This window comes from Cornus florida, unplaced genomic scaffold, assembly GCF_030987335.1.
Source record: "Cornus florida cultivar Cherokee Brave unplaced genomic scaffold, ASM3098733v1 CherokeeBrave_3.0.0_Hap2_Chr09, whole genome shotgun sequence".
Lineage (NCBI taxonomy): Eukaryota > Viridiplantae > Streptophyta > Magnoliopsida > Cornales > Cornaceae > Cornus > Cornus florida.
In genome coordinates this window covers 19,204,288-19,231,362 of record NW_026775579.1, presented here as the reverse complement: position 1 = coordinate 19,231,362, position 27,075 = coordinate 19,204,288, and the positions used below count along the sequence as shown (strand labels likewise).

At 38.1% G+C, this 27,075-nt stretch overlaps 1 protein-coding gene across 3 annotated transcripts; it reads right to left on the bottom strand.

Annotated features, from left to right (window-relative positions):
• Positions 1-406: 406 nt before the first annotated feature.
• Positions 407-26,064, bottom strand: LOC132273571 (PH, RCC1 and FYVE domains-containing protein 1-like). Of its 3 annotated transcripts, XM_059774539.1 has the most exons (8): positions 25,532-26,064; positions 22,923-23,009; positions 8,552-8,641; positions 8,109-8,195; positions 7,878-7,997; positions 2,344-2,490; positions 1,313-1,818; positions 407-872 (listed from the first exon to the last, which is right to left on the bottom strand). In XM_059774539.1, the coding sequence occupies exons 1-8, from the start codon at positions 25,577-25,579 to the stop codon at positions 713-715; spliced, it is 1,245 nt and encodes a 414-aa protein (XP_059630522.1). In that variant the 5' UTR covers positions 25,580-26,064; the 3' UTR covers positions 407-712. The 3 variants fall into 3 exon arrangements, with proteins under 3 accessions (XP_059630522.1, XP_059630523.1, XP_059630521.1); XM_059774540.1 differs by lacking the exon at positions 22,923-23,009; XM_059774538.1 differs by lacking the exons at positions 7,878-7,997; positions 8,109-8,195; positions 8,552-8,641; positions 22,923-23,009; positions 25,532-26,064 and adding an exon at positions 4,420-6,516.
• Positions 26,065-27,075: the final 1,011 nt, after the last annotated feature.

Here is a 27,075-nt window from a genome sequence, read left to right as displayed (position 1 = left end):
ACCTGCTGGTTTTGCTCATAGGACAGGGATCTCCAGTCTCAACTGTCCTCTTGATGGCATCTAACTGGAAAAGTGCCCGTACAGCATCTCCAAACATTTTTTGTATTCTCACTTACAAAAAACCTCATAACTCCGCGCCTTTTTCCCATAAGGCCATAGGAAATTGGCCCCATGATGCCTGCCTCTCTTCTTTAGGATTTACGGCATTGGTTTGGTGGAGGTGGTCTTTTGTGGCTGTTGAAAGCCAACCAAAGATGAAATTAAAATTCTGACTGTAAGCAGCGAATTTCCATACTCCGGCTGAGGATAAGAGGTACAGATGTCTGCAGGGAGGTGTATAAATTATAATACTATGAATAAATCAAATAGAAAAAGCTATCAGTGAGGGGTTGCAGAAGAAGGAAAATAGACCAAGGATCAAAAACTTTTCTTGAGATATATTATCATAGTTGAAGATACTATGTACACTACAATGAAATGGATAGGTAAAGGGCATATACCCAGATAATTAAATTGAATGAGATAACAAATTATGAAAACGGGAAAGGGGAAGTAAAAAATAAAAAAATAAAAAATAAAAATAAAAAATAAAATAAAAAGAGAGAGAAAAGAAAGATGTTTACTTCTATATGTGGTTTTTTGCTTATAGCCTAGAAAACCATCAAAGTGACATGGTACAAAAAGTTTTCACGGAGAACTTCATTCATTGTTACTATGATTGGGAAGACTTAGAGAGGTCTCCCTCTGATCCGCGGGCAGCTTGGCCAGAAACGGACGACTTGTCTGACCCACGAACATTGTACCTCTCATAAACCTTTTCACGGTTCTCTGACCACCAAGTCTCCGCTTGGTGCTCCCCAAACCTTCTCCGGCTGCACGAGCAGATAAAACATCAGAAACAATTATAAAATGAAATTACTGTATTGGGAGTTTAATATAAAAACTGAGATCCAAGGTTAAGCATCATATGCATGTGGCAGTCGATGAGTGCAGGACCACGTCCAACAATTACTCAAGAATCAAGACTTAAGAATCAACTAACAAAAATCATCATAATTACATTATGATCCGAGTCATTTACCATGAAAACTCTCATTTTTTTTAATTCCCATATTAATACAGAAAAATACCATGGTCAGAAATCATCTAGCTTAATACAGAAAGGAGTGATTGATGACTTCCTTTCTTCAACTTGCAATCCATATGAACATTAAATATGGCATGTTTATATATATATATATATATATATATATATATATATATTACATATATAATATGAATAAAAGAATCATAAAAGAAATCCATCTTGTACCTGAAGCGCACTCGTTTGAGATCTCTAGTTCCATTCCGGAGAGCCAAAAGTGTTATATACACACCAGGCTCATACTGTTCAATCCACTCAGCATCAACTTGATTATCATTACCAGTCAATGCCAGGTTCCTAGATTTTGCACCATTGTCACCATCTTGGAAAGGCCCAGATTCCATGCTGTCAACAGTCTGTGACACATTACCTGTGCCTGCTTGAATTTCTCGGCTACAATTTGGAAGTCTAACATCTTGATGGCCATCCCCTCCAATGGAGCTCAGAACCCCCTGGTTTTGATGGTATGGACTAGTTTCATTGTGTCCAGGAGGATACCTAAGCAATTCAGTGGGGCCATCTGTTCCATTAACTGTAGCCGAGTCAATCCCATTAGAAACAGAATGGTGCTCTCCGTTTGCATTGTGGTAGTGAATGCCATTTGTTACATGAGCTGCCCTGATGTAGTCAGCGTCATAGACCACAGTTGGCAGCCTCTCAGCAATATCTTTGAGCTGGGACAGCAGTAAAGTAACAATTAATAGAACATCTGAGCAGGCTACGGTTAAACAAGAAATTGCAACCAGAAAGCATTCTGCTTGGAGTGACAGACATGTAAATTAGCGGCATAAACTATAAATGAAGGCAGCTTTGTACAGATACCCTGTGAGTTGTTACCAAATCCATGATTTAAGAAAGACAAGATCAGAACATGGTCCAATAACAGACTGCATGCTTTTAACATATTTCTATAACTGCTAAAATGTCCTATTCCGGTGGACCCTAATGTCAATGCTGAACTCTTCATCTTGGGAGTAGAAAGGATTATGATTTACGACAAGACAGCTAAAAGTACGGGATTACCCAGAAAAACAAATATCAGTCACAAGTAAATTGCATATAGTGAAGATAGATAGATATATACGTGGTGATGTGTAACTTCTACCAAACACTGTGCACGAATAACAAGTCCAGCATTTTCAAGGAAATCAAGTTTCCTCGTAAACAATGGAAAGAGAATACACAACCAGAAAACTAACCTGTGCTGTAAGCGACTTTATCACTTCTTTTGCAGCTTTAGACTTGGCAGATTCTTCTGCAGCCAGTGCCACAGCCTCCTGAGCTTTCTTTGTTGATCTCTGAAGCTCTAATTCTTGAAGTTCACATTGGTGTCTCAGACTCTGGACCTAAATCAGATCCATGATCATCAAGATAAGGAGTTTATTTTGAAATGATTAAGATTCATACCCGTCTCCCAGGAAATAGTGCTTATGTTTGTGTGTTTGTGTGTGTGTGTGTGTGTGTGTGTGTGTGTGAGTGAGAGAGAGAGCATAGTTGAAGGCTCAAGGCGCACAAAAGCGCAAATGCCTCCTGGAGCCTGAGCCTGAGACGCAAGGCGAGGCGCGCGCCCGACTGAACCAAGGCGCACGTTGAAAAAAAAAAAACAAAACCCACCCAATAAAGTATTATAGAGATGCAATAGTATATATAAAGATGCAAAAGTCAACTAAATAAATTACTTAAATTAAATATTCAACATAAAGATACCAAAACCTTGATATCCATGTTTGCTAGATGTAAGTCTACGAACCAATATTAAAATAATATGTATATATATTAGTTAATTTCATTACCCCTGTCCATATATATTCTTGTAAGTTTGTAACTCTGATTTTCCTGTGGTTTTGTATTTGCACAGACCAGAAAAAACCGAATTTGGTAAGTGTAGACTGATGCACCTTCAACCTTGATCTTATATTGGTGACAAGGTTAATTTAATGATGCAATGAAGACCTGCAGTTGTGTGTGTGAGAGACTGTGCAATTGGGATTACAAGGAATGGGTGATGTGATGATCCAAGTGTGTTCAACTAAAGAAATTTCATGCACAAAGCAGAAACGCATTGATTGTTCTATATAAAGTATGAAGTAAAGAGATTCGGATTTTTTTTTTTGGACAAATTTAGGTGAGTAAGCCAACTGCCAACACATCATTATCTCACTAATTATCATTATTCACTAATTATCGGCATATTAGAAAGATGAGGCAAAATAAATTGCAACACAATTAAGTTGAATCAACGAACTAGATTACTAGAATCCATTAAATCAACAAATTAAAAATATCAGTTACACTCATATATCATTGGGAATATATCCTATTAAATCCACAAAATTAGAAATAGGAAAGTTAAATTAGAGAGAGCCGAGAGAAGAAGAATAGAGGAAAAATAAAAAATAAAAGAGGAGAAGAGACTAGAAAGAGCCAAGAGAGAAGAATAGAGAAAAAAAATTAAATAAATAAATAAAAACGAAGAGCCTAGACTCGGCTCAAAGAAAAAAAAAAATAAAAAAATAAAAAGAAGAGCCTAGACTCGGCTCAAGGAAGAATAGAGAAAAAATAAAGAAAAAAAGAAGAGCCTAGACTCGGCTCAAAGCAGAATAAAATAAAAAATAAAAAAATAAAAAGAAGAGCAAGAGAGTGACTAGAGTCACTAGAGCCGAGAGAAGAAGAAAAACTGAAGAAAAGAAGAAGAAGAAAAGAGAAAAAAAAAAAAAAAAAAATGCCAAGAACTGAGAAGGGAAGAAGAAGCAAGAAAGAGAGGAGAAGAAGAAGAAGAAGAAGAAGAAGAGAGGGAAGGAGAACTTACCAGGCTTCGGCGCAGACGCAGATCTGGCAGATCCAGTCTTCGGCGCTTCGCAGACCACTCGTACTTCTCTCTTCTCTGTCTCTTCAGTCTTGACTCTCTTCTTTCCACTTTCCTTTTGCTCTTTTATTCCTTTCTTTTCTTTTCTTTTTCTTTTTTTTTATGCTTTTTAACTTGCAAGTTGTGTAGATTTTGTAATAAACAAATAAAAACAACAAATAAACAAATAATAAACAGATACAAGTAACACAAACAAGATAATTAAAAAAAAAAAAAAACCCATTTTTCACACAGGCGCACCTGCATCTCGCCTGTAGCCTTGCGCCTTTGTCTAAGAGGCGCGCACCTATCCCAAACCACTCGCCTTAAGTCAATCAAGGCGCCAAGGTGGCGCCTGGAGGCGCCTTTAACAACTATGAGAGAGAGAGAGAGAGAGAGAGAGAGAGTACTTGATTTGGAAGTTCTATACCTGTGCACGTAACTTGCTAACTTCTTGATTCAAAAGTTCATTTGTTTTCCTCAAACTATCAGCGATACTTTTTGAGAAAGAAAGTCCAGATGTTGTAGGAACAGGTGTAGCAGAGCGCGGGGGGCTGGACTTTCTGAAGAAAGGTGATACAGACCTGTAACTAACACCAGTAGGTGTAAGAACAGGTTTGGGAACTGTTTGATGCAGATCAACAGCGGTAGACAAAAGAACATCCTTCAGCTGTAACAAAGAAGGTGCTTGAGTGGAACAACCTAAAAAGAATGTATCAGCTTTCTTTCCTTGTTTGGCAGCTTTATTATCCAACTGTTTGATTAAATCAATGTTAGAAGGCATTGCTGACTTGAACAATCTTATCTCAGCCTTGTCTAACCTGTCCTTGTTTTCGCCTGAAAGGCGTGGTGCAGTACTCGTCCTGTTATTAACACCAGCTTCAGCCACCTTGTTCAGTTTGGTAAAACAGGAGTCACACACACGATATTGTTTCCAGGGATTAGGAGCAAGTGCTGCTCTAAATGCTTTTCTGGAACTACATGAATGGCAGTGCACAAGTCCACAATTATAGCAGTTGTGCCTCTTCCTGGTAAACCCAAAAGCCTGTCTGCAAGCTGAGCACTGTGATTGCTCAGCACCAGAAACCCATTTGTGAAGACATATAGCTGCTGTGTGGTTTGAACCACAAGTAATACATTTAACGTGTCTGTCCTTCAGAGCTTCAACTAAAGTTGGTGATTTCCGATCCTCAATATCCCCATGGCCCAACCTTCCATTAGCCCCCTTTCCCCATGTATAGACCTCATTCCTGGATGTTAATACTGCAACATGATAAGCACCACAGGCAATCTCTTCAACAGATTCCCCAACAAGCGTATCTTCTACCAAGCAAGGTAGCTTTCCATCAGACTGGGGATTGCCAAGCTGACCATAGACAGTACTCCCCATCGTAAAAACGTGTCCAGATGAGGTCAAGCCCACAGTTAAACTGTGCCCACAAGCAATTTTATCAAAATTGTAATCAATAAGTGCCGACACACAAGTAGGCTTGAGACGAGGTTCCTTGTCTCCATGTCCAAGACGATTTTTATCTCCATCACCCCAAGTAAACAATTTTCCGGAAGAAACGCTTGCACTATATTGTGTAACAATAACCTCCACCACGGCAGCAGTATGCCACACCCCACATGCAACAGCAATTGTCCTCAGCCCCAACAGAGATTCCACCTCTCGTGGATATGAAACACTTGCCCTGTCCCCATGGCCCAAAACACCGAAAGTTCCATCCCCAAATGTAAAGAGTTGACCTGTCGATGTTATTAAGGCAGTATGCCATGGACCACAAGTTACCAAAGCAACTTGAAGTCCCTCAAGAGGACCTGACATTCTCTTGGGTATCCAATGGCTGACATCAGTACCATGACCAAGAAGCCCAGCATTGTGTGTGCCATCACCCCATGTGTAAAGTTCACCAGCCATAGTAACAGCACAAGTGTGAAACTCACCACATGCAACAAAATCAACACTGCAAACTGTTAAAGATTCAACTAGACGAGGCAGAGTGACATCTTTTCCAACACCATGGCCAAGCCGTCCTCCAGATTCTTCGCCCCATGTGAAAACCTCACCTTGCCTGGTGACAAGAGCAGCATGCCTGACCCCACAGGCTATGTGATGTACATCCAAAACCACATTGGACTCTAATGGCCGGGGAAGAAGCACGTCAGCTCTTGCAATCAAAGAATTAACATTTCTATCAGTCCCAACCTTGACTGGATTATCACATATAACCTCACCCCATATGTATACATCTCCTAAAGCATCACAATCATCTGGTGCAGAACCATGACTGGACGTACTGAGGGCACTAGAAACACTAACACGAAAAGCATCTGAACCAGATCCTTTTACCTGCATATTAGTGTGCTCCAAAGCTACATGTGACCTTTCAGAATGAAAAGAATTTTCAGGCCGATAAATCTTGGGAGAAGTATTTGTTTTGGACTTTAAAGAAACTTCCGGAGAGCTAATTTCTCTTGTAGTACTAATGGAACTGTCACTTGGACTATTTGATGTCAAATCTCAGTTATCCTGAAATCAGTTGATCATTAACTTGCATGTCAGGCATGATACGCTGCTGGTGTAACAGGAATAACATTTGTGGTGAATGCATCGTGCACCTTTAGCAAATTAATTAAATAGCCAAAAAGTATGACTTTCCCTAAAAGGAATCTTCTTTTTTGTTTCAATTGTACACTACATATGGAATACCTAAAACAGATTGGAAGTTACCTTTAAAATGCCAGTCACAATCGTTATAGATGAATTAATCTTTAAAGGATGCTTAGTTACCATATCATCCGTTGATAATTTATAAAAACTATGGTTAAGATAGAAGTCTGAATAATATTATTATCAACATACACACACATACATATGCATACATAAACATATACGCAGTCACACATTGAGAGAGAGACATGTACGCACTCAAACAGATAAAGAGACTCATATTTCTGTAGATTTCTCCATTACTTCATACGCAGTGCAATTGCACTAAGAATACCTAAGATCAACTAGGTTGCCACTTACATTGCCAATCATTTCTATATGCATGATCTTAAATATCTTTTTATTCATATAATGAGGGCATAGGGGAGGAATCTTCCATAGGGGCTTTGAAATTTCTTAATTTTTTAGCGCTCTTGTTAGTTGGGTGATGGGGAGAAATTGTAAAACTTGAGAGACGTATGTCAATTTTTTGGGTTCCTTGGGCCCATAGGATCTTTTGTTTTGGCTTCCGCCTTGGTGTATTCTCTGGGATGCGTTCCCCTTTTGAACACTTTCTAATACATCTTTACTTATCAAATATAAATATTGAGGGCATTATGCCAATATAAACATGGACTACTAATTAAATAATCAAAATCACAGTGCATCATAAACATGCACGATAAATCAATGAGGTACACTAAAACACAAGATGGCATGGTCAAGTAGCAAAGGACTACAACGGATTGCCAAATAGTTAGGAAAAATACCCCAAATTTTCAAACTGGAAATATCTAGTTTAAATGGAAACAATGAAACTCAAATATCTAGTTTGAGTGGAAACAATGAAGTCATAACGCATCTAGTGATAAACAGAATATACCACTTCTTTGTTATGAACATCAAAAGATAAATAAAAAATTTCTCATTAATGACTTCACATTAACAGCTAATGAACAGTGAACTCTTAGAAAGCCACAATTCTCTTATAAGAGAGGTAAATCAGTCTCCGCCGAGCTAATTTTACATAATATAATAATATATTGTGTGTGTATATATTCCATAAATAAATATGCTGGGTAATCTAAATTTAGCTTCAGCAGTTGCAAGGTAGAGTATAAATAAATAATAAAAAGAAGAAGAAAACAAAAATGTTTCTAGGTAGGTAGAGTTACATCAAAATAGAGGCCTCCATCATTCCATCCATCAACTTTTGAGCGCCCACCTTGCCCAGAGGATATTAATGCTTTGAGGCCTGCAATCCACACCTCTGCCTCGACTTTGTCCTTGCAGATCTAAAAAGAAACATGCCAAATTTACATTTATAATTCATGTTGAAAAAAAAAAAAAAGGGAGAAAAAAATGGCACTGATCATGTAGACAGAAATTAAATATTCATCACCAACCAGATCAAGGGATCGCTTCCCGCTGTTATATATAAGAGAAAAGGACAAGCAGTCCTTTTCAGGACACAGATACCGTTGGAAAACAGCCTGGTAGCATATGAAGAAGAAAGAAATAATAATGAGCTTTAGCTGGAAGAAGCATTTCACAAAAAATAATAATAATAATAATTAAAAAATCAAAATTAAAAATGTAAGGGACTACTGCTTGGTGCAGTGGTAAAGCTCAAGCTACAAAAAGATACATGTTCGATTCTAAAAGGAAACATTTTGTGCACAAAATGATGTCAGGTCTTTATCCAATCCACTCCTCGCAACACCCCACATTGATGGGACGGATACTGGGTAATCGTATTTTTTCACTTCAGAAGATGCAAGTGCTATAATAATTTATGATCTATGCTAATGCACAACAATGACATCAAATAAGAGTACAGAAATCTCACAGTTCGTTGTCCAGGAATAATTCTTGAAACTGAAGCTAACTTCAAACTTCTTTCACCACTACTAGATATCCAGATTAACGATGATTTGCCCTGTGATTTATGCATACAAGATAAGTAGCTAGCATAAAGAAAAAATATTCAACCAAACAGATGTACATTTTACTTTCTGACTAATGAGAACATACGGCGGAAAATTGCTAATCTAAGGAATAAACAGTGTGTACTGGTAAGTGCATAATAACGAGCACATGTAGCACATAAGACAGTGATTCTATGTATTGTCTAGTTGTAACCACATACAACAGATCAGATGCTAATAGAAACTTGAATTCATCACTCAGGTGAGGGGTTTTTTTACCACGAAGTGAGCATGCATAGTATATGCCATAATTAGTATATACAGGAAAAAAAATAAAAATAAAAAATAAAAAAATACATAGTATATGTCGCAATGACTACACATACTCTCAACTCAACTTGCCAAAACCATTTCCCAACAATATGGGGTCCGCTACATAAATCACATTTAGACATTCCACTTCATTTAAGGCCCTAATCTCAATCAACCCATATGCTAAATGACTACATGGATCATCACAATTTTCTAATGAGATGTTAATTGACACTAATGTTTTCAAAATTACTGCTCGAATGGCAGAAGTATTAGTCAACCCAAAGCTAACAAAACCAAGAAACTGATGCAAGAACCACCAAAATGGACCAAAGCCAACCATTATATTCTGTCCTCATTGTCAGGGACTTGCAATAGATATGAAGTTTCCAAATACATTATCAACTTAGGTTCAACAAGCAAAATACTAAAATAGTCAATCTGCTTACATGGTACTCCTTGAATTCAGAATTGAATGTAAAACTGAAGAATTTTTCGAATTGCATAATACAATTACCACGAAGGAAACTGTGCTTTGGGGTTCATTGGGTGTGGGACAAACAAATTTTTTATGGTGAATGGCAACCAGCTGATTAAGACACCACAATTGACATTCTTAATCAGCAAACTGGCACAAATGAGGGAACTAATTGCTAAAGAGGAAATGCTGCTGATAATTGAATGCTTACAAGGTTCCACCATCATGACCCAAAGCATCAGTTGATGGTTCCATCAAGATCTCAAAAGTGGGTAATTAATTCATCGAGAACGTTACCCAAGTATTGACTCTAGAGGGGAGGAGGGGGTGAACAGAGTCTTTGGCAAACAATGGAAAATATTCCCAATTAAAAGTTTATCCAAGACAATAAAAGATATCAATATAAATTGTGCAATAAAGAAGATATGAAAATAATCAAGCAAGCACTATATAAATGAGATAAGGGGAGAAAGAATCAACACAAATGACTCGGCGATTTAGCAAGGTTCAGAACTCCTACTCCTCGACTCAAGATCCCTCTTGAGAGTTTCCCAAATCCACTATGGCTTCTCCTTTTGGGTGAAGAGAAAACCTTTACAATGAAGCTAACAAGCTTCTCCTTCCTTCTTGCTAAGAGAAGACCTTCTCTTAGGCTTCCTTTAGGTCAAACCAACCCTTACAATAAATAGAGAGGAAGAATGTAGTACAAGATTGTATCTTCTCAAAGATTGATACTCAAATCAAAGCTCAAAAGACTAGAGTTATAGATGAATCTCAAGCTGAAGCTCAAGTCTATTGAATGATGATATAAGAAAGTAGATGAGTGTACTGAATGCTCAATATATATCTCTTCTTTATTCATAAATACCCCAGCCTCAAATATATAGAGAGAAAGCTGAAAATAGCTGTTGAAGGGTAGTCGGAGAGCATTATATGTAATTGTAGCCGTTCAGATTCAAATTCTAAACAAACCAGTCACCTGGTTTAGGGCTTTTCACAGATTCTCATAACTTCTCGTCACTGGAATTATCAGCAGCCTCAAGAGGTGTTTACCTTTATTTTTCTTGATAAGTAATAATGAAATAAAAAGGCGTTCAAAAAGGGAACGCATCCCTTATACAAAAGTGGAACCAAGGACTTAGGCCCCAAAGAATCCAGAAAAATAATTAAATCATCGGAAGAGGAACAAGAACTCCTCTTCACATATGGAGTTTTAGCATCGTTGTAGACGTTCCTTTCCTTCGAACATTCTAGTATTCCTCTCCTTCCAGATGCACCACCAAACGCAATGTGGAACAATTCTATAAAAATCGCGTGCACCTCTACTCACACGACATCCTCTCCAAGCTTGAATCAAATCCTTAGAAGAACGTGGCATTACCCAACGCATACCAAACAACCCAAGAATAAGATTCCAACAATCGTACGCCACAGGACAATGCATGAGGATATGATCAACTAACTCACCATCTTGGTTGCATGACAACACTAATTAATAAAACAGTTACCCCGCTTCCTCAAATTATCAATCGTCAGGATCTTACCCCATACAGCAGTCCAAACAAATAATGCCACCCTAGTTGGAGCCATAGAACGCCAAATGATCTTCCACGGAAAGTCCAGGCTAACAAAATTAGATAGACATAAGAATAAAGATCGCACTTCGAAACAGAGGGAGTCCATACTAGGTCGTCGCTACCTCTGCCAACTGCCTCCTGCCGATACAACAAATCCAGAAGAACACACACCTCGTCCAGCTCCCAATCCTGAAAGAAACGCCTAAAGCGCACATCCCACGTAATCCCACTACTAGCCGATAACAGTCAGCTACGTAGGCGTGTCTATCAACTGTAATACTGTATAATATGGGAAAAGTACGAGATAATGGCTGGTCACCACACCAAAGATCCTCCTAGAAACGAACACATCTGTCATCACGAACTTTGAATCAAATATGAGAAGAGAAGACATCCCATCCCTTCCGGATGGATTTACACACCCTAACTCCTCCCGTTAGATGAACCGGACCGGTAGACCAGCCACCACTCTCTTCTCCATACCGACATGAAACTAACCTTCGCCAAGGGCGATGTCTTTCTCTCCCATATCTCCACAACCATTTACCCAAAAGAACTTGATTAAAAGGAATCAACCTTCTAATACCAAGACCACCCAACTTCATCGGCTTGCAGACTTGCTCCCATCTGACAAGGTGATACTTAAACTCTTCGCCCCTTCCGCCCCAAAGGAAATCCTTTCGAATTTTTTCGATCCTATCAGCAACGGAGCATGGAATTTGGAACATGGATAAAAAATATGTGGGACGGCTCGATAAAGTGCTCTTAATAAGAGTAACTTTACCCCCCTTAGACAAGTATTGCTTCTTCCATCTTGCTAATCTCTCTTTGCATGCCTATAAATCACAGGGTCCCAACTCCCCACTCTCCTCCAAGAAACCCCTAGGGGGAAACCCAAATAAGGAATGGGGAAAGAACTAACCCTGCACCCGAGGACTACAACTAAAGAGGAAATATCCTGAACATCCCCTAACGGGACAAGCACGATCTTAGCCATGTTGACCTTCAACCCAGAAACCGCCTAGAAACATGCCAGGATACACCTCAACTATCTAACTTGCGACACATCAGCATCACAGAAAATCAGGGTGTCGTCCGCGAAAAGTAGATGAGAAATCTCCACGAGATGGACTAGATCTCTTCCCACTCTAAAGCCCTTAATAAGACCAAGATCCTCTGCCCTTCGCATAAGTCTGCTAAAGCCCTCCATAACAATTAGAAAAAGGAAAGACAACAGAGGATCTCCTTGTCTTAAACCCCGAGTGCACCCAAAGAAACCAACAGGAGATCCATTCACAAGCACAGAGAACTTGACAGACGAAAGACAAGTCTCAATCCAATTCCTCCAACGACTTCCAAACCCCATTCTCTGTAACAAGTAAAGAAGGAAATTCCAATTCACATGATCATATGCTTTCTCAATGTCAAGTTTGCATAGGACTCCGGGAACCCCATTTCGCAATCTGGAATCCACACATTTGCCTGCAATAAGAACTGAATCTAGAATTTGCCTTCCTCCAACAAAAGCATTCTGGGAATCCGAAATAATCCCATCCATTACATTCCTCATCCTAAGGGCAAGAACCTTAGCCAGGAGTTTGTAAATACAACCCACTAGGCTAATTGGTCTAAAGTCTTTAATGTCTGAAGCGCCTCCCTTCTTAGGGATAAGGGCAATGAATGAGACATTTAGCGACTTCTCAAAAAAAGGCCTGTAGAATGAAACTCCTAAAATGTACCCATCACCTTATTTCTCACTACCGCCCAACTTTCCATTAGAAACCGCATGGTAAACCCATCAAGCCCCGGAGCTTTGTCCCCATTGCAGCTTGATAAAGCCTTTAGAACTTCATCTTCAGTAAAAGGAATCTCAAGCCCATCTCTATCCAATTCAGATATAGCCTCAAAGTGGAGACCATCAAGTTTGGATCTCCAAGCTAACGATTCGAAGTACAGCTTCTAATAAAAAGAAACGATCCCATTGCGCACTTCTTCCTCCCTCCACAGCTCCACATCTTCCACCCAAATTCGTCTTATATGATTACTCCTTCTGTGAGCATTAGCGAGTCTATGAAAAAATTGTGTTACGATCTCCCTGTTTAAGCCAAAGAGCTCGGGATTTTTGTCTCCACGAAATCTCCTCCATACTAGCAATCTCAACAAAAACAGCCTGACAAGAGACTCTCCTAGAACGTAGTTCCTCCACATCCCCGCCCGCCTCTTCAAGACGATGAATCTCAGAAAATCTGGCAAGGGCTCTATTCTTTCTCTATTCAAGATTCCCAAAAACATCCTTATTCCACATCTTAAGATCGACTTTAAGAGCTCTTAACTTCTTTGTTAACGTGAAGCTGGGCGAACCTATAACAAAAGCTCCCTCCCACTAAGACCGAACTTTCCCTAGGAAATCCTCCGCTCTCAGCCACATGTTCTCAAACCGAAACGGGGATCTTCGAGAACACAAACCACCCACAATCCAAAACAAAGGAACATGATCAGAAGTGACCTTTGCTAAAACTGCCTGAACGGCGTCCGGGAATTCCTCTTCCCACTCCTCGGAAATCAAAAATCGATCCAGCCTTGAAAAAGTGACTGGGTCCCTACCGTTTGACCAGGTATAGGCTACACCTTCCATTGGTAAATCAATGAAAAAATGCTCATCAATAAAGTCAGAAAACTGATCCATATCTAGAGACCTCCTTCCCCTTGTAGACCTCTCGATCGGGGATCTAACAGAACTGAAATCCCCGCCCAGGCACCAAGGAAGAGACCACAATCCTTGAACATGGCTAAGCTCCTAGGTCGATCATTATCAACAACCAGTCCATAAACCCCAGAAAAAACCCATCTAAATTGTCCTCTTCCATCTGAAACTCGCAGGACACGGAAAATATCCCCATCCACAAATCTATCCTAGACAGCCATCTACTATCCCACATAACTAAAATTCCACCTGAAGTACCGTAGCATTTAAGATCTCCCATTCCATAAACCTTCCACCCCACAAACTCCTAACCACCCCATCAGAAATGGATGCCAACTTGGGTTCTTACAAACAAACAACCTGGGCCCCCCACTTCCTTAAAGCCACCTTTACCACCTTCCTCTTGTTCGGGTCGTTGAGACCACGAACGTTCCACGTAATGATTCGTAACTTCATTAAAAACCAGATAAGATTATCTCCCCTCCTCCCTTCCTTATACTCCTACTTCTGGTCCATCCCCTCTCCCTCACCACCCCACTCTTCCCTTTATAATTGACATCAGAGATGAGATTGTTGACCTCCTATGCCCCCTTCCAAGACAATAAAGGCCACGTGTTCATGACTTCATTGGTCACTGCAACCTCTCTTCCTTCCACGAGTGCTTGAAGGATGGATAATGTCCAGTCGTCATTACCCTCTGATGAAACTCCCAACAGCTCACTAGTGACACCTATATTATCGACTACCCAATCCTTCCCCATATCAGCAGCCACTTCATAATAGTCAGGTTGCACAACAGCCAGTGGTTCCTCCACTAATATGTCAGAATCATTCTCCAACCAAAGGGCAAGCTCATTAGAGCAAACCTGTTGAATAGACCCCAGGTCATCAACCATCTCCTCCTCAATATATCTTTCATTCTCATGCGTAGTATTCGATTCTATAGTGTAGTCGCCCATTCCATTACACATGAATCTAACAGGCTCGTTCTCCTCAGCCCCTACATATGGCAAGCAGTTAAGGCCTTTCAAGGCTACACTCAATCGAAACTCTTTGAACAGAGCCATAGCCTCATCATTAGACAACTGAAAATGGAGGTCTCTACCCACACAGACCGTAACCCCCTCAGACAAGTCCTTGACTGCACAACCAGCTAGGTCAGCATACCCAGAAGAAACAAACTCGCAAACTTCCTTCCCTTCCGTATTCAACCCATACTCCACTTCAGGTCCCGTATTCGTAACTAATAGCCCACACCTCTTCTTCGTTGCTGTCTCAACAACATCACTCCTCAACACCTCACAAGGAGGAGTAGAAGAAGAAGAAGGAACAGTGAAAGAACTCCGAGGGTGTAGAACTGAGGACATACCTAGATCGTTAAGAGGAATCCACTTCAGTTTGTCTTTTCTAGACCATCTAAATCCATGACGATTTCTATGAGAATCCCGAGACGAAAATCTAGAAGTGTTTCCCCTCGACAGTGCAATGTCAGGAAAGGACGAAGTTGATGTACCAGCGCGGCACTGAGTATGACGAAAAACCTTCTCATCAGATCTTACACCAGCCTCGGGCAGCACAAAGTTTCATCCATCTCCTCTTCTCTGGCGAATTCCATGAAATTGTAGAGGTGCCGTGAAGATGACGACACTGTGGAAGATCGGAATTGCTAAGAACTGTAGAGATAGGTGGGCTGGGCTTGGTGTTAAGAAAAGAAACTGAAATCATGTTATTGGACCCCCAAATAACCTTTCTTTGTAAAATGCCCACTTGTGACCCAAGTCATGACTTATCTTCTTCATGGTTGGGGTTGGACATAGAATGTGGGTTGGGCTTATCATTCAGAAAAGAGATAGATAATTGGTTGCTAGGCCCCCACGTAACAGCCCTCTTAACCTCCTCTCTAGCCTATGGACCATGATTAACTAACGGCCCATTAATCTTAGCATGCCTAGACCATGCTTCTAGTCCAGACTTAGGCAAATCAGAGGCCACTGCATGAAAGGCTCCTGTGATACCACGTGGTCATCCACGTGGTTGGTAACCGTTGAAGCGATCATTACGATGTAATGAAAGGCGTTGATTGAGGGAGTAGTTCACACGGCTCTTGGATCTGCCTTCCCCACTCGCAGCTGGCGCGTTGACAGTCACTCGCCTCTTTCCTTGGAGGCCCAAATTGATCTGTAAATTCCGGCGAGGTCCTTTAATGATCGTTGCATCAGACAGGAAATGGGGACTCTCACTAACGCCATAGCAGGACTTCAGGAGGATGCGAGGTGAGATTTCCTCCATCAAATTGACCTTAAAGGCCACTCGCTGGTCTTCAACGAAGACAAACTCCGGCATCTCTTCTCCAACAGAAACATAGAGAAGGATTCTATCGCCACTCGCCGAAACGTCAACCTCCACGCCTCGAAATCCACCACATAAGTCTCCAATTGCTTCGAACAACTTGTGGCACCAAAGATGGAGGGGCAAACCAAACAACATCACCCTTCGTATTTCTCAATCTTTCACTACAGAACAACCCACCGCGAAATACCAAATGTCGATGGATAAAATAGCATCGCCCCATCTCTTTCTCCATTCATCCAATACCCTTAGTGCCTCAGCCTCCGATGGTAACTTGAACAGGAGTAAGCCGTCGGGTAAGGAAGAAACTTGCACCCCACTCAATACCTTCCAAGATTTCGTCGCGCACACCTCAATTCCTTCGATACACCCCCACATCTCGATCAAAACAGCCAACCAAGCATGATCGCAAGGCAGATTCTCATTCCGTTATATTTTGTTGATCAACCCTAAAAACCATATCATTGCCAATGGAGCAACTTTTGACCTCTCCATGGAAGTTGAGGCATGGTAGAGTCGCCACATTGAGATACGATAGTTGCATATCACGAATCCCTGCCAAAGAAGCCAAAGATCCAACAGCAGAAAGCACAACCAAAAAACATAAAACAATAGAAGCGGGAGTGAAAGACTCCGACGTTAAAAAGAGTAAAGAGAGAAGAGAGAAAAGTCAACCATGGTCAATACAGCTAGTCTCCCCTCAGAGAAGGGAATAATTTTATTTGCCCATCATTCACCTATATTGATTGCTTAATGTTGGTGTGCTATGTTCTTGTCCTTAACCTTTTTCGTCTGAGATATTTTTTTTTTTCCCCCTTTTTGGTGTGTATCTAGGATCATTTTACTTCTGTTGGTCACATTATTCTCCTCTTATATGTTGATGACATGCCAGCATTACACTTTTAAAGTCACAGATGCAGCAACAATTTGAGATGAAGGATCTTGGTTCGCTTCATTACTTCCTTGGCATTGAAGTAGCCTCTTCTCCAAAAGGTTGTCTTCCTAAGAGGTGTTTACCTTAATCATTGAAAAATAGACATTTAACAATGTCTATGGCTTGGGAATCATTCTAGGTCATTACATATGCTTCAATTGAGTTCAAGACTTGTTTCTAGGTTGTTTATGGATCAATTATGAGATTTGAATGCATGTATCATGATCCTATAGAAGTGAGCTTCAAGGAAAGATTCAAATTAACTTTGACATTAAATCCTAAACACTTACCAACCTATACTACCCCATTCTTCATGCTTAGTATTTGATCATTGAGCTTTGAAGTACCTTCTTGTTCATTGAAGTGCATTCTTGATTTTGTCATCTTTGAATGCTTTTGCTTTGACCATTTGCTTTATTGAATGCTATCTTGAAAATGTGATCATCTAGAACATCACTCAATATAGGCATTGGTATTAAACACCATTAATGGTTTGCTATCATCAAAATTACTAGATTGCCCTAAGATCAAAACCTTTTGGTCAACAAAGAATTTCAACAAATTAAAAGGAAAAAAAAGGGGGGGAGGGGTGGGGGCAATTTGTGAATTTGCTGAAAGAGATAACAAAATGATGGTGCCAAAAGTCAGAGCAGAAGAGACATGATTATATGCGTATTTATGTTTTATTTAACTTCAGTTGATAGTTAGATTCTTCAAATTTTTCCAAAAATATTTTTTTTTATTGAAATCCAATATGCATCGATCGACTGGTTGATCAATTGAGTAGCCCAGCAAGTGTTGATCGATGTCTTGATCAATCGAACCATGCAGAGGTTTCTTTTTAGAAACTCTCTCAAAACAAATTTCTACAAGGATTTAACTTACCAAAAGTGTATGGCCTATCTATATTGTTTACAATTATAGAGTTATAGTTATGGTTTTTACCTCTAATCATCTAAAGAGATAATTCTTGTGTGAGAGAAGTTTCCAATTACTCAATTTTAGGGTTTCCTTTGTGATTTGAGTATTTGTCGAGGAATTCATTCATGAGGGAGCAAAGTCTTTGGACATAATGGTAGGACGGTCTCGAAACTTAAGTGGAGAGTTTGGCGTCAATCTGTGTCAAGAAGTAACTAGGAGTTCTAGGGAGTGGGAACTATAAACTAGTTGTAACTTCTTCCTCACGTAAAGGACTGTTCTTCGCTAGACTAAGTCCCATGGTTTTTCATTGTTTAGTGTTTTTCACAAAACATTTGGCATCTCTGCAATCACTTAACTTTTTTTTGGATGCATGGGTTTGCATATGTTGAATTCAAAATCTAACATGCATAAACTAAATTCAACTCACTATGAGCAAAGCTATCTAAAAAATAATTTGAATTTAGAATCAATATCCATAAGACCTATTAACTTCCCCCTCTGGGTCTAATTCACCACGACATGTTCATATATCAGAGCCTTAGGTGACGATCCCTACAATCTAACAATTGGTTTCAGAGGATATTGATTGTAGACTTATCAATTGGTTTCAAAGGATAATGATTTGAGGTGAGGTCCTTTTTTAGGTGCCTTGCGGTTGGTGATGGTGGTCCTTTCCCTTGGAGATCTATTTGGCGCTCTAAGGCTCCCCTTAAGGTGGTCTTCTTTGCTTGGACTTCTATCTTGGGTAGGATTTTAACCCAGGATAATTTGAGGAGGAGGAATCAGGTGGTGGTCAATCGTTGTTACTTGTGCCTTTGCGATGAGGAGACAGTCGATCACCTTTTGTTACATTGCAACACGGCTAGAGCTCGTTGGGATTTGATGCTTGGTTTGTTTGGGGTTCCTTGGGTTATGCCTTGTTCCTCTAGAGGATTGATTGAGGCTTGTAGAGGTTTCTCAGCCGGGGCTCTCATTCGGGATGCTTGGAGGGCTACGCCTCTCTATATTTGGTGGTGCATTTGGCTCGAGAGGAATAGAAGATATTTTGACGAAAAGGAGAAGCCTATTGCTATGCTTAAGTTCTCCATTATTTCCACTCTTTTTTGTTGGTTTTCGGGGAGAGATTATAGATCTATTGGGAAGATTGTTCTCTTTTTAGCCTCTTTGAAGGCTCGAGTTGTTTTTTGTTTGGCCTTTTTGTATGTTAGATATCCGCTCCCCTTTTGAGCGGTTTTTATATATTTAACTAACTTATCCCAAAAAAAAAAATAGTTAATCTTATAGAAGAAAAAAAATGGATATTAAGAAGATAGAATTGGTTGATTTTTGTGTATTCTAACGATTCTGTGTTTTTTATTTTTAATAAATTTGATGCCTCAAGATCATCCTAGTTTAGCCATGCTCTCCTTGAGTCATGCTCTTGATTGGCGTGGCGTGGCGTGTTATCCTTGATGCAAACATTAATGCTTCGTTTGGTTGGAGGGATGGAAAAATGGATGGAAGAGATAGAGGGATGGATGGATGAGGAATCCCTAGGGAACGGAAGGTGTCTCCTCCATTTTTTGTTTGGTTGAATGGAATGGATAGTAGAAATGATAGATGGGGTGATACTTTTTTTTGTTTGGTTGGAAGGAAGGGAAAGAGATTTTTTTATATTTTTTTACCAATATATCCTCACTGTATAAAATAATAAAAAGTAGATATCCATTTTGAATTTTTTTGAAAAGGTTAAAATTGAAAATTCCATATTGTTGGTCATTATTCATTTTCTCTCTCCTCCCTTCCCCCCAAAATTGGGCGGATAGAAAAACATGAAGAAAGGAGGGATGAAGCATCCCTCCTTGCTTCCTCCCTCTCTTCCCTTCCCTCCAACCAAACACGAAAAGCCTCATCCATCCCTCCTCTTATCCATCCCTCCTCAATCCATCCCTCCAACCAAACATAGCATAAATGTGTTCGGTGCTTGGAAGCAGCGGTGGTTGAGAGCATTAATGGCTCTTTATCAGAGCATTAAATGCGATTGTAAGGGTCTCTGTTGAGGCACGTAGTTCATCATCCCTTTGGCTAGGCCAATGGCTTATGATAGGTAAATTCTGACCTTTCATCCTCCAATCCACAAATCCTTTCCAGTATCCCAAAAAGGTGGGGGTGGGCATTCGAGAGGATCCTACCTATATTTCTCGATATGTACCTAATATCTTTGTTTCGAGATAACAATGACCTACTCTGATATTAGGGTTTTGCAAGGACTCGAGGACAATGTCCTCAAGTTTGGGGACTTGTTATGCTCCCAGGGTTTTTGTTTAAGCTCGAAGGTTATGACACCAGGCTTAGGGCCAAGGTTTAGTTTTGACTCGAGTTTTTTACTCTCAAGGTTTGTTGATCTATCGTGACATCAGGGTTTGATTCATATTCTTGAAGTAATATGCCACATTTCTAAGTGTGACTTTTCAAAGAGCTTCATGAATGCTTTCGTGGGCCAACCTCACTTTTCATGTAGGCTATTTTGACTTTTCACATACCACATGGCTAGCGTTTGTTGATACGTATAAAAGTTAACGTAGAATATTTATTTGACTTTGTAATTGTCTTCTAGCTTTCATTCTAGTATCAATTTCACCAATTATTTCGTCGATTTAATGATCTCTATGCACTTTATCTGAGGCTTTTGTTCTCTTTTCAAGCCTCAGGTGGAGTAAGTGTTTTAATGCTATGTTACCTAGACTGGTGTAGCGGAAGCGATTGAATGTATGTTCACAAGGAACGAGAGTTATCTTGAATCCACAAGGTTGAATAAAAATTGCGTATGTTCACAAGAAACGAGAGTTATCTTGAATCCACAAGGTTGAATAAAAATTGCAAAGCAATTAAAATATTATTGATAAAATTGATTGATTTTCTGCTCTCGCATACATGCATATTTATAATAAATAAAACCCTAAAACTTTAAAGGAAACTAATGACAAAAGAGAAACTAATTGCTTAAGTAAACTAAAAATATAAAGTAACTAATGGTAGAAGGAAATTAAAAATCTGAAATTAAGCACTCTAAAAATTATATAAAAATAAATAAAATAAAAATAATAAGAAACCTAATTAAAGCTCTTAAATCTATGTCCTACATCATAGACTCGGGTACTTGTATAGGTAAGGCATAGGGGTGCACAACCGGACCAGTAATGCTATATTTACCGGTTTTCGTACTCAAGTATTTCAATGCTATGTTAACAGGTTGAACTAGTAAATTGAATAGGGCCGGGTTGGTTTGGTCCCTTTTTTTCATGGTTCGATTCCGGTTCCAAAAACATGGAACCGTAATTAACCAGTTCGGTTCTGGATTGGAGTCCTATAGGATCAAACCGAACCGTTATATAAATATAAATATTTAAATATAAATATTTTTATATATATATATAATGGTTGGTTTTAAATAGTAATGCATATAAACTAAAATTCAAATCACAATCTGCATAATAACTTTAAAAAGTAATTGGAATATAAAATTAATATCCATATGTCTCACTTCCCCTTTAGATATCATATTATGTTTGTCTAGGGTTTAAGACATAAATTAAGTTCCACGAAGAGAGAGTTTTGAGAGGCACAGAGAAACAGAGAGTGAAACTTGAGGGATTAACAGAGGGGTTCAAGGAGGACCGGACAGACTGCTTTTGGTTTGAACCAAAAGTAACGGAGGTGTAGAACGACAGTCTAGGAAGTGGTCGGAAAACTCAGAGACGGAGGTTTAAGGTTTTGAACGAAAACCTAAAAGCAAGTTCCTATTCTAACTCCTTCCCTTAAACCTGTGTTCTGTGCATGCCTAGATAGACTCTAGGGATTAAATTATATATATATATATATAATGGTTGGTTTTAAATAGTAATGCATATAAACTAAAATTCAAATCACAATCTGCATAATAACTTTAAAAAGTAATTGGAATATAAAATTAATATCCATAAGTCTCACTTCCCCCTTAGCTCTAATCCACCCCTCACAGTCTGGCATATCATCTAACATTGGTGATGATCCCTATCATCTAACATTGGTTTCAGAGCACATCTATGGCCACCTATATGGGCGGTGCGAGACACTGGGCTAGCTACCACACTGGAAAAACTATAGGTTGCACAATCCAACATTGTTGGGTAAGGTGAAGGTGAAGTGTTTGTATGTGCTAATGCTATCTCCAAATGGTATGAGACCTTTCGGGGTAAAAACCCAAAAACAAAACCATGTTGCCTTAGGCCCAAAGCAAACAATATCATAATATGTGATAAAGTGGGCTATTACAAATGGGATCAAGAGCATTAGTCAAGCCGGAAGTGTAACTAACAGGGATGTTGGGCCCCTTCATGGGGGTGATTGTGGCCACCTATATGGGCGAATGTGATGTGGGCAAGTGCCAAACACTGGGCGAGCTATAAGTTGCACAGTCCCACATCACCTGGGTAAGGTGGAGGTGAAGTGCTTAGATGTGCTAATGCTATCTCCAAATGGTATGAAATCTTTTGGGGTAAAACCTAAGAACAAAACCGTGCGGGCTCAGACCGAAAGTGAACAATATCATACCATATGGGTGAAGTGGATTGTTACAAGATCAATTATTGACTTTCAGTAACCCTAGGTGAAAGCCAACCCAACAAACAATGTATAAGCAACCTGTGGCATTCCGCAAAATCAAAACATTATCCACCAACAAGTAGCAAAAAGACATTGAAACAAATCATTGATACGTGTGCTCAAATGTCATGCAATACATCAAGATTTTCTTAATTTATTTGTCACTATAACAAAGAGAAGAAGAAAAAAAAAGTGTCAAAAGCTCTTTAAATCTAATTACTCCACCACATCCCCACCCCCCCACAAAACCCAAAACTCCCCATTCCCCAAAAATAACCTATGCTAAAGCAAAAAAGAAGAAGAATAAAGAAGCTACCATTCCTAAGCAACAAATATAAAAGCAGCAATCCTGTAATATAAATATATATATATATAATAAGAGCAACAAACTTACATTAGAAAGTCTAAATGGACAAAATTTGGGCTTTCCCTTGCGACCATATTTAAGCAATTGGGCACCCTTCTTCAAAGCAATTAATACCTACAAAAAGTAAAATGATAACCTTTTTTTTTTTTTTTTTTTTTTTTTTTTGATAAATAAAAAGTAAATTGATAACTTATAAACAAACCATTGGCAACTAGGGTTGCAAATCTACTAAGATATTCATGAACCGCTTGGGCTCAGCTCATTAAAAGCTCGACTGCAAATGAACTAAGTTGTTCATGAGCAATTCGGGAGCAGCTCGTTAAAAGCTCGGCTCGAGCTTGATTAGTAAAGGAGCCACGCTTGAACAATTTTAAGCTCGGCTCGTGAGCTCGTGAACAGGCTCGTTTAAATAAAAATATATTACATTTAAATTATTATCTATAAAAACCTAAGTTTAGCCCAAGTTCATATATACTTTCACTGGCCCAATTAATACTTTAATAATTGGAATCCCATCTTACAAATAAACAAATAAATCCATTTAATTAAGTATTCCATTTGGCCCAACTCATTATTTCATCTAAGCCCTTGGATCAATTTTATAACATGTAAAAGGGTTACTTAAAATCTCTAACCACAACCACAAGAAGCGAGCAATGTGCAACCCCACTGCCCTCTGCAACAGTAGTCCTTCCACTCCCACCGTCCTTCGACTCCACTGGTGGCGACCAAGTTAGCTCTCTCTCTCTCTCTCTCTCTCTTAAGCTTAATATTCCCTCTCTAATAATATTGTTGATGAATGGGAGATTGATGGTTGGGATTTGAAACTGGGGAAGGAGATGATGATTACCAGAGAAGATTGGTGATTAATCGGAGAATTGAAATTCAATTTGAAGGAGATTGTGGCAATTTTTTTCTCTTGAAAAAAGGTTTGATGTTATTCTCGATTCATTATAATATATATATATTCACGAGCTCGAGCCGAGCTTGTGCGAGCCGGAATACCTCTCTGGCCTAGACGAGCTGAGCCCGAACAACCTAAAGCTCGAATCGGCTCATTTGCAGCCCTTGGAAAAAAAAAAAATTTAGGTTATATTAAACTGTAAAGAGAGGAAAATGTCTTATATTGTTGCATTACTTACAAACATATTTGCCTAAAAAAAACAAAAGAAAATGTATTCCGCATTTCTACGAGCGTGCTTTATGCAATTCAAACTTTGGCATATGGCGGAACCAGGAGGGGTCATGCCCCCCTCCCCCAAAAAATTTCAAACTTTCTATTATACCCCAAAAAATAGTTAATTTGTAAATAAAATTAACTCAATTCCCCATCCCCCAAAAAATAGTGAATTTGAAAATAATTTTAACTTTTGTCACCTTAAAACTTAGAAATTTTCAAATTGGACACTATTAGCCATTATTTTGAAAGCCTGATCTTGGGAAGCAAAAATTTAAGTTCATTAGTAATTTAGTATTGTAATCCTTACCCTAACACATCGTTACTTCATTTAATGATATCCATTATATTAATTCAAGAGAGAAAAAAGAGAAAAAACCACTAATGTCTTCTCATGTTTAATAAAAATGCATGCACTTGTCAAAAAAAAATGTTTAATAAAAATGCATGAACCATTTTTGTCGGACATTCTTGTAAAGTGGTGTTTCCAAGAAAAATATCTAGAATTATATACCAATCTTCATTCGTGATGGGAAGGAGAAACTGAAGTGTCGTTAGACCAAAATGACAAGAATGTCATCAACAACAACGATATCATACATGCATAATACTTTTAATTGTCACCTACTACATGACAAATTCTATATAACTTACTAAAGTAATAATCTTGTTTTGCTAAAACTTGCAAGATTTAGTGTAGTTTCTTTCTTAATATTTCATTAAGGTGATAATAATATATCTTTCCATAAGTGGAATCAAAGTACTCAAAACTTTGTCCAAAAATTGGATTTTTGAGAAATCGAAACAATTGTTGATGGAAAATTGATTATCTAACAATGCCTTTTTCTTTACCTTTCTCAGATTCTCTAACAATGCCTTTTTCTTTACCTTTCTATTTTTACTTGTAGCTTACTGTTTCCTATTCTCTATATCTTTCTCATATCAGTTTTCCATCTATTTATTTAGGTTTCATTCAAAATTATATCAGAATTGATTTATAAATTTTTCAAATTTAAGTTGCATGTAAAAATTCAACGCCAAATTAAATTTTCTGGCTCCGCCTGCTAGTCCGTATACATCCATCTAGATTCACAATTTATGGCAAGCAATCATCACTGATATAATAAGTTAAATATCTTTGTAGCATATACTCTCTTCTTTTCAATTCAATACCAAATTTCTTTTTCAAATTCTATCATAAGAAGAATTTTCATGTATTTTCAAGGGGTTCACCAGGACACACATAGTAACAAAACTCATGCCTAATTGAATGAAAGATGAAATAGAATAATATAGCCAACCTCAAAAGGGTTCATCTCCAATTCAAAACCATATGCGTGGTTCACAAGCTAATCCCAAAAATCAACAGGGAAATAATATTGAAATCATATGGTCTACAATAAACTCACTTGTACTAAGACGTATATGTGTATACATATATATGAATACTAAGACATACCTGCTCGATGTTACGGTCCGCATTTTCATAGCTAACAAGATCTGCCATTCCATGTGAGAGATTGACCAGAACACCACCACCCGCTGCAATCGCTCCCGGGAGTTCCGATCATCATCAACGTCGACCAAAACACTCTCGTCCGTACGCTACCATCAACCTTCAAACCTCCTCTCCAATCTCTCTCTCGTCCCCCAGAACCGTCTCCCACTTTCAGATTGTAGAATTACAGATCTGCCACTACGCTATGAACACCAACCGGAATCGTCCAAACCAAAACCCTAGAGCCTGCAGTTGAAACCAGAGTCAGCGGTTGTCTCGAAGGGAGGTGGAGATAAATAAGGTGGTTTCCGGCAGGGATTCCAGCGAGTGACCGCTGGCTCCGGTGTCGGAAACCGGAGCGAAGACGACGAAAGAGAAAGAGAGAGAAAATGTAGAGAGAGAATCGGATTTTTTGGGTTAGTTGTCGCGTCTTCGCAGTCCAGAAGAGTCAAAGATTAGCCAAAAAGCATGAAACTGCCACTGAACGAAAAGAAATGAGGAGACATTTCGAAAACCAAACCCAACCGTAATTTTAAGAACATTTATTTATTTTTGTTAAATTAATTTTATTTTTATTAAAACAGAGCTTTGTGTTTTGGGTTGATAATAAAATAAATTACCAATAAATCTACAAACATCATTAAAAGTGTCAAGAATTTCAAATCATCATTAAAAATAAATAAATAATAAAATAAATGATCAATTAAAAGTTATCAATTATTTTCGAAAATTTTCAAGATTAAAACAACTAAAATAATTTATTAACTATTTAATAAAATAATTTATCAAATAATAAAACAAGTTATCAATTAAAATAAAATAGGTAATTATTTAATTAAAAATTAATTGTAAACTAAACCATTATTTAAAAAAACAAAATTTTCTTTTAAATAAAATAATATACTAAATAATAAAATAAATAACCAATTAAAATATCTTATTATACTCAAAATAAATTCAAGGCTAAAACAAGTTACCAATTAAATATAACATTATACGTAGAAATGTGTTTCAAAAGATAAATATAGATTAAAATTTAAAAAAAAAATTTAAATAAAATAGTATACCAAATAATAAAATAAATTACCAATTAAAATAAATCTTACTATACTCAAAATTCTTCAAACTAAAACAAGTTACCAATTTAATTATAACATTATATGTAGAAATGTGTTTCAAAAAACAAGATACCAATAAAAATAAAATAGGTAATTATTTAATTGAAAATTAATCTTTACCTTAGTGTAAACTAAACCATTATATTAACAAACAAAAATTTCTTTTAAATAAAATAATATACCAAATAATAAAATAAGTTCTCAATTAAAATAAACCATATTATACTCGAAATTCTTCAAGCCTAAAATAAGTTACCAATTAAATATAACATGTAGAAATGTGTTTCAAAAAATAAATATGTAGATTAATAAATATAGATTAAAGCTTAAAAAAATTAAAATAAAATAATATACCAAATATTAAAATAAGTTTTCAATTAAAGTAAA

Coding starts and splice junctions, on each gene's coding strand:
- LOC132273571 (XM_059774538.1), bottom strand. CDS start 6,348: ATGCAGGTAAAAGGATCTGGTTCAGATGCTTTTCGTGTTAGTGTTTCT. Junction 2,491..4,419: donor TTAGCAAGTTACGTGCACAG/GTATAGAACTTC, acceptor GATCTGATTTAG/GTCCAGAGTCTGAGACACCA. Junction 1,819..2,343: donor TAAAGTCGCTTACAGCACAG/GTTAGTTTTCTG, acceptor CTGCTGTCCCAG/CTCAAAGATATTGCTGAGAG.